Source organism: Xenia sp. Carnegie-2017, unplaced genomic scaffold (assembly GCF_021976095.1).
Source record: "Xenia sp. Carnegie-2017 unplaced genomic scaffold, XeniaSp_v1 HiC_scaffold_22, whole genome shotgun sequence".
Taxonomy (NCBI): Eukaryota; Metazoa; Cnidaria; class Anthozoa; order Malacalcyonacea; family Xeniidae; genus Xenia; species Xenia sp. Carnegie-2017.
In genome coordinates this window covers 4,292,324-4,312,797 of record NW_025813485.1, presented here as the reverse complement: position 1 = coordinate 4,312,797, position 20,474 = coordinate 4,292,324, and the positions used below count along the sequence as shown (strand labels likewise).

Genomic DNA, 20,474 nt, shown 5'->3' with positions numbered 1-20,474 from the left:
TTCTTATAAAGCCAGTAGGATAGCCAGCCTGCAAAATTTAGTCCTGCGTTATCATAAAATCATTATCATTTAAAAATCTTTTGTTTTGCAGTGAATTAAAAGAGAAAACTTTGCACAGCACGAAAAAATTTGCGAGCTAGCTACTCCACTGAATAAAGCATTTTTTATTTTAAGTAAACACATAGCATTTTTGATCCTTGTAATAAAATTGTCAGTACTTTCTACACAGTAAAAGTGTTGGTGTTGCTTTGTATATATCAGAGCATTAAAATTATTCATTACTTTAGAAAGCTATTGTTTTTATGTTTTACATAGAGTAGACACAGAGAAATTTTGCATAGCCGAACCAAATTTACAGGATGGCTTTGCCACTGTTTTTACATACCAACAGGGCAGCGCTCAGGTGTTGATGAACCAGCTTCACAAAAGTATCCCCCTGATGGACATGGTCCAAAATTACCACTTCCATCATCAATAGGATTAGGCGTAATTGCCTTTGATTTACACCAATAACCAGCATCGCAATTTCCACTAACACGTGATAACTTCTCTTGATCGCAATAGTGTCCAGGTGTGCAATCTGTACATTCAGTCTTCATTTTTAAGCCTTCACGAGCAGCAAATGTTGCCTTTGGACAAGGTACAGGGTTACCTGTTTCTCGGATATCATCTCCAATAAGACAATAAAATCCAAGAGGACAAGTTTGAGGAAACTTCGAACCACGAGGACAGTATTTTCCCGCGGGACATACCTTGCATTTTGACAAGCCATATTCATCAGCATAGTAGCCTAAATTTTATCACCATTATGACTTGTTAACAATGTAATTTATAGGGTAGAACATGGAGTTACCTTTATTTAAATAACACAAAACGTCGTACAACATTTTCGAGTAGATAAAGCATTTTTAACGTCTTTAATAATAATTTGCAACCAACACGATGTTCATATTAATGTTTTAGACGTACGAATATGACATTACCTTGCGCACAGGGATTATCGGGAGTCTTGGATCCCTGTTCGCAAAAATTCCCCATCGGGCATTGCCCACCATTGCTACCATTGTTTGGTGTGGCCAGATATGAACCTCGTAGACAATAATAGCCAGGTAAACAGTCGCCAGTTACTTCGTGTTTACCAGTACCGTTACAAAACTTTCCTTCGTCACATAGAATACAATCATTTTTACTTTCTCCACCGTTGGTTGGCCTAAGAAGAAGACAGGAGCAAATGTACGGTGCATGGGATACGAAAAAAGGTTTATCTGCATTAAGATAATGATAATTTTCTACCTATATGTTCCTTGAGGACAAGGTATCTGATACGTAGTACCTTGTGGACAGTAGTGGCCCGGATCACATCGTTTACCCCACTCCAATTTTCCTTTAACAAATGCGGGATCCTTTGCCTCAGCTCGACCAAAGCAAATATGACCAGCTTTACATTCCCCTGAAAAATACAACTATCTATTTTGGTACTATTTTATTGAGTAAAAATACATATTACGCCTTTCAACACTACATATCTAATATATTCCATAAAGACCTTTTAGAAGTACATACATTACATATTTAAAATATTTTTGTTGCCATACTACATTGTTAATTTGGTAATATCAATGCGTTGATTTTTATTTCCAAGTATTACGTATTTGCAGAAACATATGTGTATTTAAAAGTATTAAAAAACTACTATAATATTGTGTAACACACAATAGCATCAGCTAAAAAAACGAACAGATTATATTGTTTTGATACAAATAGAACGACGTTTACCTGTTGGAAGGACATTTGCAGTACTTTGACAGTACGATCCAGCAGGACATGCAGCACAACTGGCGTTCAGAGATGATCCTTTGGTGTAGTTATTAAATGTACCCGGTGGACACTCATATTCTCGATCACTGCCACGAGGGCAATAAAAACCTCTCCTACATTCTATGGGGTGAATCATCTTGTTGGTCGGACAATAGTAACCAGCTTTACAAGGGAGACATTCACTTTGTTTATTAAATGGATTGTAGAAGCCAGGCTGACAGGGTTGTGGTGCAGATGATCCAGCAGGGCTAAAGTAGCCAGGCTCTGTTTGCGTCTGATTTGGTGTTCTTGAACCATTAACGCAATAATGACCAGCTGAGCATGGACCATCAGGACGTGGTTGGCTAGACTGAGCACAGTAAAAACCTTCGTCACATTGCGCACAATCCTGGTTATTTGTAGCTCCACCTGTCACGCTGTATGTCCCTGGAGGACAAGCCTTGGATTCAAATGATCCAATGATACAATACCCTCCACGTGGGCAAACCTGTATATTACAACAAAAGTTTATTTCTCGCAAAATGGTCAAACTGAACAAAGAATGCTCAAAATGAAGACTGGAAGTAAATAAAAAACAATGGTATTAAAATGAACAATGGTAATATAAAGAACAATAGTAACAAAAAGAACAATGGTAAGAAAATCAGATATTATCACGGAATAAATTTTTCGAGCAAAATTGTGCTTCAAAATATAAATATACTTTGTATCATGCAACCAGTTGAATTTTTTTAAGAAAACATGCTCTAAATTTTTTCTCACCATGCCAGTTATACCATCCGTGGGCGAACTGGTATTGGCACCACCGAAACATAAATAGCCGGCATCACACTGACCTCGTGGCGTTGGCAAACCTGGAGCATCACAATACCTGTAGTAAAAGATGTTGTTTTAAAGAAAAAAACTTTCCTTCTAAAGTGTAACTTCTAAAACACTTGTTTAAAAAACACACAAAAAGTCATATGACTTTTTGAAATTAGAATAGTCCTCATCATGAGCCCATTATCAAATAACAATTTAGGGAGATGACAGAGTATATATCTCTGCTACAAAGAATTACATACCATCCTTTGGTACAATTGGTACATTCTTGTAGTGCACTAAGTTTAGCTCTTTCACCATACGTTCCAATCGGACATGGTTGAGGCTCACTTACTTCAGGAGGACAATAATATCCACGTGGACAAACTTCGGGTGTTTCGCTACCCTGTCGGCAATAATATGACTGCGGGCAAGGGAAACAGTCATTGGTGTTACGAGCACCAGTTATGTTACGGAAAGTCTTAGGTGGACAAGGAATTTGCTTGGGACCGTACGAACCAATAATCAAATCAGACACACCGTTTGTAATGTTAGTTGGACAATAATATCCTTTTTCACAATACCCTGTAGGGTTGATCGACATTTCTAAACAATAATGTCCAGCGGTACAAGGTAGACATGATGATATACTTGAACCGTTTACTTCAGGATTAAACGTTCCAGCAGGACACGGTATCTCTTTTGCAACACCTAACACGTAGACAAGTGAGGTATCTTTAGAGATGCAAGATGTTGACATGAGAAGATATTTAATCCTACTGATATGATTTGTACTGTAGCAACATCACTTCCATACCTGTTAGCACTTTAATATCAAAGGAAAATTGCCGACCATACAGAGCATTTAAAAGTTTCTTATAATCAATAATTGTCGCAATAATCAATAATTGTTGCAATAATCAATAATTGGTGCAGTAATTAATAATTGTCGCAATAATCAATAATTGCTGCAATAATCAATAATTGGTGCAATAATCAATAATTGTTGTAATAATTAATAATTTTCGCAATAATCAATAATTGTTGCAATAATCAATAATTGCTGCAATAATCAATACTTGTTACAATAATGTTGGTCGAGATAAATTCATTTGCTTACCTTGGGGGCAATAATGCGCTTTTGAACAATCAGTTGCTTCGTTGACATCCTTCAATCCACCACTACAATATTTACCAGCAGGGCATGTCTTGTTTACTTCCATTTCATTGAATCCTGTAGCTTCAAGATCGCAATAACGTCCAGCGGGACAAGAGCGACAGACTGACTGTCCAGATTTACTGTATTTTCCTTTACCACATGGAAATGGTGAAATAGTTGCATTAAGACAGTAAAATCCCATCGTACAAGGAAGACAATCAGCCTGATAACCAGCTGCAACACCATTGGATTTACTACTTGTCACGTTTTTTCCATATGGCATGTACGTACCTAATGAAATGTTATTGAAATATGACGATGGAGAAAAATTTCAAATGATTTTCGAACCATCGGACAACTGTAGCAAACATCGAACGTCAGACAATAAAAACACGCATTATTTATATTTAATAACATACCAACAGGACAAGGGATTGGTTGAACAGTACCAAGCTCGCAAAAATGACCCAAAGTACATTCTTCACATTGACTTTCATTCCATTTTCCGTAGTGAACATTATACGTTCTGTTTGGACATGGAAATTGCTCAGCAAACTTCGTTTGGACAGGACAATAATGCCCGGGAGGACATAACCCACGTGGATAGGGTTCTCCTCCAGGACAATAGCTTCCCTTGAGACAATGAGTGCAGTTCTCTGGTGCATAAAGATCAGAGCTGTTTGAATACGTTCCAGGAGGACAAGGATATTTTGTTGGAGATGCTGTGCCTAAGTATGGAAATTCATCGTAAAAATTAAGTTATTGAATAGCTTGAATTGCTAATATCTAGAATCGCCATTTTAACTAAAACGCATTGTCATGAATTATCAGAAACTGCTACATATGTCTTCACATATGTATTGTTTCGTTTGAAATTGCTTTTCATCCTAAGCTAATAAGCTCTTTGTATTGGCAACAAAACTTTCTAACCTTAGAAAGCTTGTAAAAACATGTCTCTATGCTATAACTTAAAAAAATCTCGATTCCACACACGAGTGCAATTATATTATTATAAACTCTTCCCTTCCTTTCCAAATATTTATAAATTGTCACTAACCCAGAGGACAGTAGTGTCCCTGTTGGCAATCCTTCCATTTGTTGAAAGATACAGCCGTTCCCCAGCCGCATGATTTACCACGTGGACAAGGAGTACATTCTTCTGCGCTGGTGAGATCAGTACGGTTAGTATAAGTACCAGGAAAACAAGGATATTGGGATGGTGAAATAGTGCCGTTTGGACAATAGTAACCTTCCTGACAAGTATCATTGTATATCTTCTGACCCGAACGTGGACATGCATAACCAGAAGGACAGGGTTCACAATTTAAAAGATATCCAATCCTTGTTTTCGTGTTGTAGGTACCCGGAGGACACGGAGTGGGAGCGACGGTGGGTTGGTTTTGCGATCCATCAGGACAGTAGTGGCCAACTGGACATTCAATACATTCTGTTCCATTCTTTAGCCCAAGGATAGAGCTATATGTTCCGATGGGACAAGCAAACCTACGAGGGGCTCCTGTACCCTGAGGACAGAAATATCCAGCAGGACATATTTGACCAACTTCCGAACCACGAACACAATACAAAGTTTCGGGACAAGGTTTACATGCTTCAATTGATGTTTGATTTGTCAGACTTGAGTTTGTTCCAGCAGGACAAGGAAATTCGTCGTTACGTTTTGTACCAATGGGACAGAAGTAACCAGCAGGACAAATGTAATTTAAATATGAATTTAAACCACTGTTCATGCAGTAATAACCAGCTGGACAAGGGATACATGCCATAGAGGACGTGGATCCATTGTGAGGATTGTATGAACCAACTGGACACGAATAGAAAGTTTTGCCATCACACCAACCTCCAGACTCACAAATACCTATGTTGTGAAGTGTGTATTTATATGGTATTATAAAAACGGAAACGACGTCCATACAAACATGTAGAAGTGTGTACTTCACAAATAAACGACGTCATAGCCATTGATCTTCACTGAAAATTGGGGAGCAAAGAGTCACACACCAGAGGCGTGCTGGAACTTCAAAAAGAACAACTAATGGCAGCATTTGAGGGGCTCGAATGTAGGATTAAAACTTTAAAATTCACTATTTTGAATGAATTATAACAACCATATAAGCAAAAAGAATATGAGCCCTCCAATTATCGATCATCCTACGCCCATGAAGGGGCCAACAGAGCCAGGGGCCCATAACAAGTTTTCGTTGTCTCGTCGGTGGCCAGCACATCCCTGTCTACACACTCCCAGAATTAAACAATATTTTCAAGAATATAGTCTTTGTTTGCACAATTAAATAGTAAGTTAGTAAAATGTAAAAGTCATTATACGTTTTCCCCTCTCCCCCAAAAAAACATTGCAGGCGCTACAGACCTTGTGGAAAACTAATTATCAAGTTGATATAATGCGTTTTATGGCTTACTTATACCTAAATACGTCAACATAAAGGTAAGTCAGGTCTACATTTGATAACCACTGGTATTTCGGGTAACAATTTTTCTGGTATGTGCCAAAAAAAATTTAACACTTTAAAAAGACCAAAAGCAGAAGCGGAGCACTCCAAATGCGAGACACACTAGCGAAGTCCGGGGCAGGCTTCCTCGGCAAATTTTTAAATCAAAATATTCGAAAATGCCATTTCCTGGACTTTGGAGAATGAAATACTACCTCCAACTGTATGATTTCAAAAGCGTTTTACTAATCCAAATAAAAATTTGATGCCCAATATTTTTATTTCTGCGCTCCCCAAAAATTAAAAGCTCGGGAGGGGTTGTGGCCCTTTGCCCTCTACCAGCACGCAATTGTTTGATAAACGCTATCCAAAACACAATGAGGAAATAAGGTATATATAAATATAATCTTCACTTACCTTGAGAGGGTCTTGATGATGACGAACCTTCTTGACATATATAGCCAGCATCGCAAGCATAACATAGTAAAGAGGCCGGACCAGAATATGTTCCACTTGGACATTTAACAGGAACTAAAAATGGCAAATCAATTAGAAATACAGGACACAAAATTTTATCATCTGTGTATATTACGTAAATTGGAAATAACCTATACATAAAACAGTCATAAAATTGATATACCTGCTGGGTTCGAACATTCATATCCTGCTTCACATGGCTTACAAGTAGGTGAATTTTTTTCACTGTAGTATCCAGGTTGACACTTTTGCGGGCCAGCATCTTTTTTTTCACAGAAAAACCCAGCATGACACTTGCTGCAATCGATTTGACCCCCAAGAGAGTACGTACCATTTGGGCACAACTCTCTAAAAAAGTGAGAAAGAAAATCTTCTCGTCGGAACAAAAAATGCAACATGTTCGCAATTCAAAATTCTTTTTGTTTATAAAAACAAACCAACGCGGGCGCTATACAAACCGATCAGAGCTCGACCAATCAGATTAATCAATCAACCAATGAGAATTTGCAAATCAATCATGAATACATTTAAGAGGAAAAATCAAAACGTTTGTTTAAAATTTGTCTGTTTTGCATTATTCTTATTTTAGAAAAGAGATAAAAGATGTTTTTCATGTTCGCAGTGGATTATGAAAACCTAGGAGAGGTTGGCGAGAACTTTTGAGCAGGTACAACCCTGAACCCTCAACCTTCGGTCAAAGGCTTGCACTGATCTGCTCTCAAGTTCTCCAAAGACCTCCTCGGTTTCCAAAAGCCTATGCAAAAACAGTAAACGTGTTTTATTACTTAAACAACATCAACACCGTGTAACTATGTAAGATACTTACTGTATATCTTGATTTTTGTATGGACATTTATAGCCAGGAGGACAACGCGTACATCTTGAAGAATTGGATATTGAGTAATAACCGTTCTCACAAACAACTTTTAAATTCATATCCGTTCTCGGACAATATCTATAAACACAATATAACAGTTTACATCAAGAGTAATGAGCAGCATTAAAAGTGGGTAAGCGAATCATTTTGAAAAATGTCAGATATGCTTTTCCAGTAAGTCTACCTATCACAAGTTATTCAAATTCTATGCACTCTTTTCAGTAACATGCAGCAATATTAATACAATTTATAAATGGAGCTACGTACAAAATCTCAAGTATAAAACATTACCATAAAAAATACCATATCATATGAAAAAAGAGTGACAATAATGAAACTGGCAAGTAATATTCTAGCTTAATGGTATCATACAATTTTATTCGCGCGTCAAATAATGAGACCTATGTTGCTATGACCCGAATAAATACAATATATACATATATATAAATATATGTAGTGATGTTGAACAAAATCACGAAAACTACAGTTTCATCCCGACAAGCCTGTTTCGTGATTGCTCGAAGAAACAGGCCTGTCGGGATGAAACTGTAGTTTTCTCGATTTTTTTCAATATTACTACATATATTTACGCTCTGCTCTCGCTCATCGAGCCCTGTTTTATACGGAGAATCGTCACACATAAACTTTCCATACATAAATATACACATATATAAGTACATATATAAGTAAACATTACTGCACAACATTTAGAGTGTCCAGTTTTACTTACGAGCCAGCCGGGCAATTTGTACAGCTAGTTTGTTTTCCAGTTGAAAATGTCCCAGGTTGACATGCAATCTTAAAATTGCTCGTGACATTTGGACATGAAAAACCAATGGGGCAAGGTGTACAACTGATTGCTTTTCCAATTGAATACTCCCCCGGGATGCAGTCACGAATGCCGGTGCCATCACGAAATGGACACATCTTACCCGGGGGGCAATTTGTGCACATCGCTTGACCGCCATTTGAATAGGTTCCAAGAGAACAAGGAATTTCAAGAGCATGCCTATACAAAATGATAACCGAAGTTTTAATCACAAGTTTACGACATATTTATACAATACGTGATAATATTTATTCATTTAAAAATAAAATAACACGTGACAAACCTTATTGAAGGACAATAATGTCCACGTGGACAAATCGTGCATCTGATAGCATTTCCAGTAGCATACTCTCCCGCAGAACATAAAGTTTTGGTAGCAGCAGAAGCATTTGCGCATGCATAACCTGGTGGGCAACGAGTACAAACCGTTTCACCAGCATTACTGAACATACCTACGAATAAAAAACAAAAATAAGTAAACATAATAAGAAAATTTTCATTCAATATCAAGAAGCATAAGTAATGTCTAAAATCTATTCCAATATTATAAACCCAAACTCCCACAGCAATATCAAAAGCCGCAAATGATGTACGTTACAATGTACAGTACATGCAAATATTTACGTATTGATCAAAAATTTTATAATGGCATGCAAAAAGGACACTGCGACGAAGAATGTCTGGGAAACAAGATTTCCGAGACTATAACGTCAAGACTCTGGTATTCATGTGAACAATGCTTGATTCGAAGATACAGCATTGTTTTACCTTTGAAATTTAACTAAAAATTTCTTGTACTTTCCCTTACACAAACTTCTGTATATTACAGGGTAAAAAGACAAATAATTTCATTCACATCACTCTATAAATATTGAATCATCTATACATTCAAATGTTTTGTCCATTTTTTTCAGCAGGCAACCGTTCGTTAAATTTGAATTACGCATTTTGAGGTGATGAGATTACTCGTACTGCAACTGGCTTAATGAAATGATACATGCAATAATATATGTGTAGTAAAGTGTACCCATGTCAGTAAAATAACGTCATATATTAAAATAATACACATACACTGACACATCTTAAAATCACTTTAATTCTTTCGTTTTTGTGTTGTAGAGAAAATACATACGATGGCAAATAAACTTACCGCTAGGGCAAAGCTTTGGAGAACTCTTGCTATTTGCACAATAAAATCCTGCGGGGCATTTTGTACATGAAAGGGAGTTCTTGTTTGATGCATACCAGCCAGATAAACATGCTTTTGGAAGGTTATCTTTTGTAGGACATTCAAATCCAAGGGGGCAATTACTACATTGAGATGAGCCTTCTAAACTCCATTGACCCTGTGGACAACTTTTCTCTTCAAAATTTGCTGCTGCTGAGCAGTAATATCCAGCTCGACATGGAGTGCAAAATGTTCCATTGTAATTCGGTATCTCCCCATTTTTGCAACTGCTCGGAAGAACATTTGATGAAGAACATATTCGACCAGTAGCACGGTTTGGGCACTTTACACAGTCAAGCACTAACGAAGGTAAAACAATCAAAAGCAAATATAAAGCACTGCATGTCAAACAAAATATCTTCTCAACATTACAACAATAAATTATGAATGGAAAAGCTCTTACTGCTGGCAGTGCTGTAGTAAAATCCAGCATCAGCCGAAAAAGGACAAGGTTCTGGCCGTCCATTTCTGGGACATCGGTAGCCAGCAGGACAAACCGTACACTCGACAGAAAAATCTTCAGAATAAGTACCTAATTAAACGAAAAACGCACAAATATATGCATAATAATCCAAGACATGAAAATGTACAAACTTATTAGCATTCTTCCGCAGTAAGTGAAAGAACGATTTGGAAATATTTTGAAACACTTGAAATTTACAGCAAAAATAGAGTGTATTGAGAATATTGCACAAAATGTAACATACGATGAGTTTTACTTTACCAGTGTAGTCGTGTCTCCCACTCGTTTAAAAGAACAGAAGACAACATTGCATCAGAATGTACATTGTTCAACATAAATATTTACCTCCAGTACATGATACGGGAGAAGATCCACTGTAAGGACAGGCAGTACCAGCACGACAAGCTGTGCAATTGTATTTTGCTCCACCTAATGAATACATTCCTGCAGGACAGGGAACTTTTGAAAGCCTACAAATCCAAAATAAGTCAATTTAGTTAAAATATTTCGATTTAACATAATTTGCTAATAAAAGATTGATGTTATGTGCATATATTCTCCTCTAACAATTCCGATGTCTTGTCCAGTCACTTGAAAGTTTACCAATCAACTGATAAACTTTCCTCTGACATTAGAAGCAACGTAGAAAATGGTAAGAATATTAAATGACAAACGTAAAATCCTACGTATACATGCCTATATGGTGAGACATTTACGACGATAACCAGGGTGATATGGGTTTACTTACGTGGCGATTGGACAATAATACCCAGGTGGACAAGGAATACATTCTGTCCGAAATGAGGAGCTTAATGTTCCTAAATGAACAGCATGGCTATATATTAATAACTGCAAAACCTACGTATCAAATACAAACAAAATAAACGAAAAACTTGGAAGCGCAATTCAAAATAAAAAGATTAACAAAGCACCTTAAATCATCATCAATCATATCATTATCAATACGCACCTGCTTCGCACTGTTTACAGACACCATCACTTTTTCGAGAAAAAAAACCTTCGGAACAATTGACTGGTGGCAAGGATGGATCCAAACATTCGTTTCCAGCTGGGCATGGAAGGCAAACCGATGCTAAAGTCTTGCTGTATGTTCCAGACGGACAACGAGTGCAATTTATTTGTCCTTCACCACTGTAATAACCAGCCTTACATGGCAATGAATTTATTCTGTTTACACATTCTCTGCCAGATTCACATACCACGCAACTATCTTGACCAGGGACACTGTTGTAATACCCTTCCTCGCATTTCTCAGGGGCGTCAAGTCCTGCACGACTGCATTTGAAACCAGCAGGACAAATAGAACATTTTTCAGAGCGAACATAAGCATATGTGCCAATTGGACATTGTCTTGGCGAAGTTCCTTTAGCAATGACGGACAAAATTAGATACGGTATGTTGGATGATCAAAAAATTTTTCACAGATCAAGTAATTCTTCCTATTCATTTTGTTGAGACAGGAAAGTAGGGTAAGGGTTTACTTTGACTTGAATGGGAACAGGGACAAGGATAAGGACAAGGATTGGTAAAGAGATAGGGATCCATGGGGATAGAGATAGGGATGGGGATAGAGACTGGGATAGGGATGGGGATATGGATGAGGATAGGGATAGAAACATAGATGGGAATAGGGATGAGAATAGCGATGGAGACAGAGGTGATAGGGAAAGGGACAGAGATAGCCTTTTCAAGGAAAGTTACTGATCCGACAAGTAACTTTCAAGGATCGATTTCATAACTTCAACATAAAGTCATAACCAATAATGAATTACTTACATCTACAATGATAAACTCACCATTAATACACTCATAACCACCAGGACAAAAAGAGCATGTGCTGTTTCCAGCCTGACTAAAATCTCCAGGAGAGCAAGCTATTGGTTTATCGCTTCCACTAGAACAACGGTAACCTTCAGGACAAAGGGAGCATTTGGTCTGTTTTTTATCATCAGAATAAAAACCATTTTCGCAAGGAATTGGTGATACATTAGTTGTTGGACAATAATGACCAGTAGGGCAATCCTGAAGTAAAAATCAAATACCAAAGATTACAATGTAACAATTAAATTATAAAGATAACAAATTTCTTTTACGAGAAATGTTGCACATAGCAAACCACTTCCTTGGTCATGCTATAAAATATTCTAAAATATACATAGCATCACAAAACTTGCTAGATGGCTATGCTTTTGGAGACAATAAGTAAAGATTTTGCAATTCTATTCGTGCAATCAGCCTGTAATTATAGTGCCAACATCAACAGATGTTTCTTCCACACAGTGGAATAGCTAGCCTTGATAATTGGGAAGGTCAATATTAATATTAGCAGACAACAATTAATTTTAAAGGAGCTCAATGCAGAAGATGCATTAATGAATAATAAAAGCTATAAAAAAATTTCAACCACCATGGAAGGTGGTCAGGAAGAATGTTGGTTTGCTTAAAAAAGTGATCTCAATCCAGCTTATTTCTAAATTGTTTTTTTTATTATTTAATGCCATAATAGAACCACTCAAAAACTGGGTTCAACAGACCTTCAGAAATTCTTGATAATTCTTTAATACCCTTCATTAAAAAGCTTGTTGATGAAGATTTTCATCCCTATTTTGGGCTTGAAAATTTGGAAAAAAAAACTAGATTATTCCTGACCTTGCAAGATTGAACATCTGACTGGCCAGTCAAATTATTGTACGTTCCAAAAGGGCAAATTTCCGATGCATTTTGTCCCCCTAAACAGCTAGAAATCAAATATGTTTAAGATTGCACAACAATTTCTTCATTACAATTCACTAACTTTCATTACCAAAAGCAAAAACAACATCTTTTACAACATTACTCAACTGAAAGACGGTATACGAGAATGTGATGCTGTGTAACTTGTGTCGTGATTGCAAAATTCATGAATTATTAATATACAGCACTACTCAGGAATCGCTTGTCCTAAATCGTGATTTCATAATATTTTGTATTTAGGCAAAATTTTTAATCACTTCTTAAAAATTGAAACTATATCGATAGAAAAATTACTTTGGTTAATGCAATTTTACAAAGTGCTGGTGTTTTCAAACAAAATCCTTCAATGTTTAGATTATAAATAATATAGCAAAAAATGACTTGGTTGTCAAGGAAAACAGAACAGAAGAATTTTGTGAACTAATAACGAATGCAAGGTTAATAATTGCAATTTTCAGTACTAAAATATAAAGAAAAACTAATTATAAATAACACTGAACAACAACAATTTTTATACATTCAAATAAAAAATCACAAATACACTTTAAGTCTATTGCTTACTAATGGCCCACTGGACAGGCAACACACACTGGATGACTATTATTTCCAACAAGCACTTCTCCTGGATTGCAACCAACAGAATCAAAACAAGATTTCACACATGAAGTGCATTCGCAGTTTCCTGAAATAGAAGTTGGAGAAATAATGGGATTATGCTATCAATCGTCGTGACATTTAAACACCTCGACATATGAAACACCGATAAACTAATTTCAACAAATTTACCTTCAATAGGTACCATATTGACATTTAGTTTCACAAAAATCATCATCCAAAAAATGCGAACATTTTGTTGTCCTGTCGCGAACTTCTTCATCGTATGTATTGGTTAGTAACACATTTCCTTTATATCAACAAACACTCCAGCAGAATCCGAAATTCACGAAACAGTTTTTCAACAATTGAGGTAAATAAAATAGTCAATAGTCAATAAATTGTATACTGTTTATTCCTGAACAAATCTTGCGATTAAAAACTTTAGAAAGAGACATAATAAATAAATCAATGTCATTTACAAATTTGCTACAATTTCGAAGGTCATTGGCTTTGTTGTCATAGAAACTAAAAGATAACAGACATATATTTAAATGTTACTAATCTGGTTCATCGATATTATATTCAAGTTTAAAATCCGAGTATATTTATTAAAAAAATATTTTATAGCAGGTACGTTTATATTTTATTTAACATCCCAAATGGCCAAAATTCTATGAATTTTTTAATTATCGAGACGGCACAATATGCATAATTCAAGCGCATGTGCCAGTCAGTGAATATTTTACAAAAACTTCGTTTTCTTCTGCTTGCTGATTTGAGAACGTTATTATAATTCATTCAGATATATTCGATCATTAATAGCAGCATAAGCGTAGGAAGCGAGGGGAAGCTACAAAGTCTTTACCCTAAATATTCTAGGGCTAATTCCCCCCTCCCCCCCTCCCTTAGAATGATATGATAACTGTCATTGGTTTGGCTTTAGCGAATATAATTTGAATTAGCACGATTTGCGACATCATGAACTAGTCTGTTTTTGTTAATGCTTAGTAAAGCTCATAAACTTCTTTCAACCCATTGAGTGTCACTGAAATAGTCATTATGATTACTTGTTAAATTCTTTGTTTTGTGTAATATATTGATTGTACTAAACTTGATTGTTGCATTAATTGTATTGTGTGTATTGTAATGAAGCACAACTAAATAGTACAGATTTCATAACTTGCTCCAAATGCTGGGTTTGTACAGGACCCTAAAGAATATTTTAAATCTACAGAGCCCCTAAAGCTTAAAAGAATAAGAGTCAGACTCACCATTCGTCGACTTCAGTCCCCACCCGCTAAAAAATTAAATTTGTTCTTACGAGTATGACTAACATAAAATGCAATTGTTTAAAATAAAAAGAAATAAAACTTTTTTCTTCATATAGGTGACATTGATCAGTTTGGTTTGATTTCCGTCTTTATTTTGCTTGCACCTGAACGTGAGCGATATTTAACGCTTGGAATTGTTAAAAAACTATCAGTTCCTTTTAAACTGTTTTTTTTATCATGCATTTGCTCATTGCATGAATAAAAAAACTTATGTTTGAAATAAAACCAAACCATAATGTTGTCGTAAAAATGTCATTGACGAAATTGATTCACACCAGAATTGATGAGCAGCCTAAGATTATACATATTTTATACATCAATATATCTCGTTTATATCAATGTATATATTGCCACGGCACTCTCTCTGCATGCCACCTCGTTGGTCCAATGGCCTGAAGCATTGGCAAACCCTGTCGCATAGCGTGCAGGCCACAACGAAAGGTTAAGATGCGACACTCTAGTAGTGCTTAACTGTCTCGGGGTATCGGGGGAGCTTAGTTCAAACAGGATTTTTTAATTTTCAAAATTTTTCCATTGCCTGCAAAAGGTATTTTCATAAAAACAGCAAAGTTTCAAACAGCTTTGGATAGTAAATGCTGATGGTGGCTCCCTATATGATACATGGCAAAAATCTCTACCAGATCTCTATAGTACATGGCAAGAATCTCTACCAGATTCTCTATAGTACAGGGCAAGAATCTCAAACAGATTCTCTATGATACAGAGGAAGAAACTCGATCAGATTTCCTATGATACAGAGGAAGAATCTCAAACAGATTTTCTATGATACAGAGGAAGAATCTCAAACAGATTTCCTATGATACAGGGGAAGAATCTCAAACAGATTTTCTATGATACAGAGGAAGAATCTCAAACAGATTCTCTATGATACAGAGGAAGAATCTCAAACAGATTTTCTATGATAGAGGAAGAAACTCGATCAGATTTCCTATGATACAGAGGAAGAATCTCAAACAGATTATCTATGATACAGAGGAAGAAACTCAATCAGATTTCCTATGATAAGCTCTTACTTTTGTCTTTTATTGTTTTTGTTGCAGCGATATAATTTGTTTATTTGTTTGACATCGATCTTAGAAAGCTTTCTTAATTGACCAAGTTTCCTATACGGGTTTTTTAAAGATCTTAAAGTGTCCCTTCCATTTTTAGAAAAGGCTTTGTTATCATAGTGCATTATTGATAAGAAATCATAAGGCTCGCCAAGAGAATCAATTGGTCCATGTTTGTAACTCACAAAATTCCGATGCATACCTAAAGAAAAACATCCAAGATTGATGAAAGGTATCTATTATAATCACGAACTATACGCACTCGTGTAATGGAATGTATGACTGTAAGAGTTGCATGGTGACAGATTGAATTGCATTTTATGTACCTTTCTGTATATTTCTCCAGAAAACTCTAATATACTTGTCTCTATCACTGCGTGAATGTTCGTGAAAGAAACCAAGGGCATGAAGAATTTCGTGCATAACTTTGCCACGATATTTGCAGTCGTCGTGTAGTGAAATAACTTGTCGACCACCAACTCGGCCGATGGATGAGTAACAACTAGAGATATTATCAATTATGTTTTATCATCTCTTGCAATTTGCATATATAGTTTGATTTGAATATATTTTTCGTGATATTAGGTGTTGTTATGCTTCTATAGATCTTTTGTGTTTCATTCATGCACGCATAAAGAGGATTACTTTAAGTTCTTATACGACGTGTTGAAAACGATGAAGAAAAGCAGACCAGCTAAATCTGTATGACTTCATATAATTTTGTTCTTATTTGGCAATTAATCATCACCTTCACGTTGAATTGAGTAATTTGTGTAATGACAGTAATGTATGTTAAAAATATGTTGTTTCACGTCCTTATATGTGTTAATAAATCGTATCCTATCCATTTGTTGACGAATTAAACCATTACCCTTTTCCATTGGTAAACAACACATAATCATCATGAGAATTCGACCTGGGCACAAATCTTACACATGATCGTTTGGATATCTCTCTGAATGCGCGCCGAATAACCTTACGACCTCTGTTAGCTGAAATATGAAAAAAAATTGGTGAATACACGTAGAAAATGTTAAATTTTTTGATTTTCATTACCGCTATCAGTCACATTCTTTTTTAACAATCCATGAAGCATTTATGATTCCTAACGTAAAATTACATTAAAACCGAAGTTGATATTTAATTGCATATATGACTTGAATCTAAGGAAATACCATGTACTCAATGTTCATTTATATTTATTGTTGACAACAATATAATTAAGCCAATACAACATGCCATTGCATGGATTCATCAGATGAATTTCATCACGTCACAAAGTTAGGTATTCACCATGATGAAATGCATAACCATCTCAACTTTAGTGAATGCATGTTGTGTTGACCAGTGGCATGCTGGTAAGGGGATGGGACAGGAAGCCGTGGGCTGTTGATTTTTTGGATAACATAAATAAATCTCGGGAGTCAAACTTTGAATTTGGGTTGGGAAAACGCATTAATACAGTTAATAATAAAGTCCAGAAAATTAGAGCTTCTTTATTTAAAAATTTTCCGGGAGAGCACAAGCCTTGTAGTACTTGCATCTGTGGTGCTGCAATCGGGCCTTCCACCATTATTTCTAAACTGAAATCATTTTTTGGTGCTTTAACAGAGCAAAGCGACTGCCCCCAATCAGAAAAATTGCTCCCAGCCCGCCATTGGTGTTGATTAATAATTAATTTTGTGATTTTTTTGATAATTTTTACATAAAAAATGATGATGGTTGATTTTTCCTCTATACATGCATTCATGTGTTAAAGTTTGGCAGAAATTCAAACTGCTTGGACACCTGCTTGAGGTAGGTTTTGAAACGTTTGTGCATGCATTATATATCTTGTGGGTAAGTTAATAAGAATAAATAGGTATAGTCACATCATATAACTGCTTAATTATTTTAATTTGAATATAAACATGCAGATTATTTAAAATTAAACTTACAGATGTCAGCATCAATTTCGTATGGAACTATTCCTTTCAACCAAAGAAACATTTTGTTTGTGAGAAGATCTCGACGTTCACGTGATAGTGACAATACTCGAAACCTTTTATCATAGACGATGTCGCCTTCAATAAGACCTACAAATTATTGAAGATTCTTGTTTAATCACCAAATAATCACACATACAATTATATTGCCTTGTTTCTGATAGGTATTTTATATGACCATCTCACAATCATCGTGAAGTTGGTAAAACGTCTGTATTTTTCCTTAACCAATACTTGACAGTACAAAGTTTATAAAACAAAATATTAAACAACAAAAATTAAATCTTTTCATTAATTGTGAAAAATCATAAAAAATTTAGTCCTTCGATTTAAAGAAATAATGCAAGACAATATTACAAAAGGAAATTAACTTTATTATTCGTGAACTATGAAAATTTTTGCCGCGGGTGTTTCACGCCAGTTAAGTATTTTGACGTACGAATCAAAAATTAAGTCTTAAAAGCTGCAAAAACGTCACACAATTGATTTGAAACAGATAAATAGGAACTCATTTCAATTTTGTCAATTTTAAATGCAATTGGGTTAAGCGAGGATATCTTCTGCTGGTTATTGCCATCCCTGTTTGTCTAATATCTATCTTTTTGAAATAATTCAAATGAACGACCATTTACAATGTGGATTGTAATTTAATCCATATAAATGCACTAGTTTATTTATTACTGTCTACCTGTGCATTTTAAATGAAAGAAACGGTCATGTAGTAATATAAATATATAATCAAGCAATCACAGTTAGACATGTGCTAAAGGAAAGCTTAGCACATGTAGCGACATTATATTATTTTTTCATGAAGATTCTTATGGAATATTTCCTCAGTTTTTGTTGATAGTTAATGTATTGTTCATTTATATATATTATTTACATAAATATCGTCTCCTACATCAATTTAATTTATAAAATAACATTCTCAATAAAATAAACTATTTTTGTGCTAGTACAAAATTAAAATTATTAAAATTCTCAATGCTCTTAATGATAAAAAGCCTAAAGTATAAACGAACTGTTTAATTACTTGTTAAAATTCGTGACTATTTATGAAGAGATTGACTTCTGCGAAATTATTATTAAAATATCTTTTATTTTATCAATTGCTGTCTTATCACAACAAGTATATTGAGCATTCTCTCTCATTAGTTAATTGTACAATAAAACTTTACTTACATATAGCTAATAACAATTGATATTTATTTGATTTGTAAATCATTAATTACATCGGTAACACTTACTTGGTGTGGAGAGTGTTCCAACTCCGTGTTCGCTCAGAAAAATTGCAATCAGACCAAGTAAAAAAATCATTTCTGTGCAACGTTGCTGTTTCATCAAGATATTGTTAGAAATATTTAATCTTAAACTCGCCACACGCGACAAAAACACAATTCAGCCTCCACTGATTATCGCAAATTGCGAACTGTCTTAAATAACACAAATTATTTTGGATCGAATCCATCATGAATAATGTGATGAAAGATGAAGTAATTTTGTGGAATTATCTTACAATCTCATATAGTCATTTTACGTTTCATTTAAATTAATGTTGCCAGCCATAAGACATATTTCAAATTGAAAGGGAAAATCACTTTTAAAATAGGTAGTGTAGCAGCTGTTAGCCTGTTAGGGATTAAAATAATTTTACAAAATCCAACTGTTCCGTTGTGCGGATACCTCTTTATGATTTCGACATGACCACAAGGTCTGAAAAAGGTTGATATTCACAACTATTTCAGCCATTTGCTGTCCTAAGTGTTAAATGAAGGATATCCTGTTAAGATCCGAGATCACAAGACTAAAGGCAAAATGAATCTGCAGAAATGTAAATATTATCATGAGCACTCAATAATCTGTCATTAGCAAATTACATTTAATCGCCATAGATTAAACTACCTCAGGGTCTCAGACATTACTAAAAACATAAAAATATTGATGGAGAAGACCGACAAATGCGATAATGCTATTGCTATTGTCGACATTAATAGTCATTGTAGATATCAATCAAATGTTATTTGAAGGAAAGTTTTGCCTTATCAAATATGGCTATGTATTTGTGGAATGTATGGGTGACATCTTGTTTTAATGTTTTTGTACAAAACTTAATTGAGATCTACATTCATGATTCAAGTACTTCAACAGACAAACAAAAAATCGAATGAGCGTTTTGAATTAAACTCAATCAATAATAGACTTGCTGTGAAGCCTGTGGTTACAAAAAATCATTAATCAAGTATAACATATTAAAGAGCAATTTCAATATCTATTTCAGCTTATCAGCTTTCATTCCATAATGCCAGTTGGCTGTTGCAACACGGCTATACTTTTAGTGAAAGTCTACAGCAATTTCCCAAACCATATTAATTGATCAACCTTTCAGTTTAAACAAAGCTAAGAACACCTGTTGAAAACAACACCTCAACTTCTTGAGATATATTGTAATGTCATTTATAAAGGTTCACATGGGGTCAGATTTATGAATGGATATTTAATACATTTACAGGTAAAACATTTATTTAATGAAGACCATGTTAAATTTTCCGTCCGCCTTTATCGTTTTCCGTTTTGTCATAAACACGCTTATGTTTATTTATCTTTTAATCCCTATTGAAAA

At 35.1% G+C, this 20,474-nt stretch overlaps 2 protein-coding genes and 1 long non-coding RNA gene across 3 annotated transcripts in view; 1 reads left to right on the top strand and 2 right to left on the bottom strand.

The window, feature by feature from the left end:
- The window catches only part of LOC124445395, a 50,885-nt gene extending 37,025 nt beyond the window's left edge, over positions 1–13,860 (bottom strand). Inside the window, 23 exon segments of the mRNA XM_046996118.1 lie at positions 386–790; positions 984–1,210; positions 1,294–1,450; positions 1,777–2,305; positions 2,581–2,689; positions 2,883–3,330; positions 3,740–4,069; positions 4,198–4,506; positions 4,836–5,654; positions 6,661–6,774; positions 6,884–7,068; positions 7,547–7,675; positions 8,328–8,606; positions 8,710–8,878; positions 9,577–9,954; positions 10,058–10,186; positions 10,463–10,587; positions 10,866–10,935; positions 11,088–11,501; positions 11,935–12,160; positions 12,788–12,875; positions 13,433–13,553; positions 13,658–13,860. Of these exon segments, the coding sequence (XP_046852074.1) occupies positions 386–790; positions 984–1,210; positions 1,294–1,450; positions 1,777–2,305; positions 2,581–2,689; positions 2,883–3,330; positions 3,740–4,069; positions 4,198–4,506; positions 4,836–5,654; positions 6,661–6,774; positions 6,884–7,068; positions 7,547–7,675; positions 8,328–8,606; positions 8,710–8,878; positions 9,577–9,954; positions 10,058–10,186; positions 10,463–10,587; positions 10,866–10,935; positions 11,088–11,501; positions 11,935–12,160; positions 12,788–12,875; positions 13,433–13,553; positions 13,658–13,748 (5,851 nt within the window). The 5' untranslated portion in view covers positions 13,749–13,860.
- A 1,952-nt stretch (positions 13,861–15,812) lies between these two features.
- Positions 15,813–19,292, bottom strand: LOC124446127 (zinc metalloproteinase nas-6-like). The gene is made up of 5 exons (XM_046996942.1): positions 19,102–19,292; positions 17,807–17,944; positions 16,741–16,861; positions 16,196–16,371; positions 15,813–16,071 (listed from the first exon to the last, which is right to left on the bottom strand). The coding sequence occupies exons 1-5, from the start codon at positions 19,193–19,195 to the stop codon at positions 15,830–15,832; spliced, it is 771 nt and encodes a 256-aa protein (XP_046852898.1). The 5' UTR covers positions 19,196–19,292; the 3' UTR covers positions 15,813–15,829.
- Positions 15,997–16,749, top strand: LOC124446128. The gene is made up of 2 exons (XR_006948348.1): positions 15,997–16,101; positions 16,216–16,749. It is a non-coding gene; the product is annotated as an uncharacterized LOC124446128 (long non-coding RNA).
- Positions 19,293–20,474: the final 1,182 nt, after the last annotated feature.

What these genes read in the sequence shown, in the direction of transcription:
- LOC124446127 (XM_046996942.1), bottom strand. Translation starts at nt 19,195, where the DNA reads ATGAAACAGCAACGTTGCACAGAAATGATTTTTTTACTTGGTCTGATT. An exon ending in TGGAACACTCTCCACACCAA is followed by an intron (nt 17,945 to 19,101) that starts GTAAGTGTTACC and finishes AATAATTTGTAG; the next exon opens with GTCTTATTGAAGGCGACATC. An exon ending in CGAAATTGATGCTGACATCT is followed by an intron (nt 16,862 to 17,806) that starts GTAAGTTTAATT and finishes TTCATATTTCAG; the next exon opens with CTAACAGAGGTCGTAAGGTT.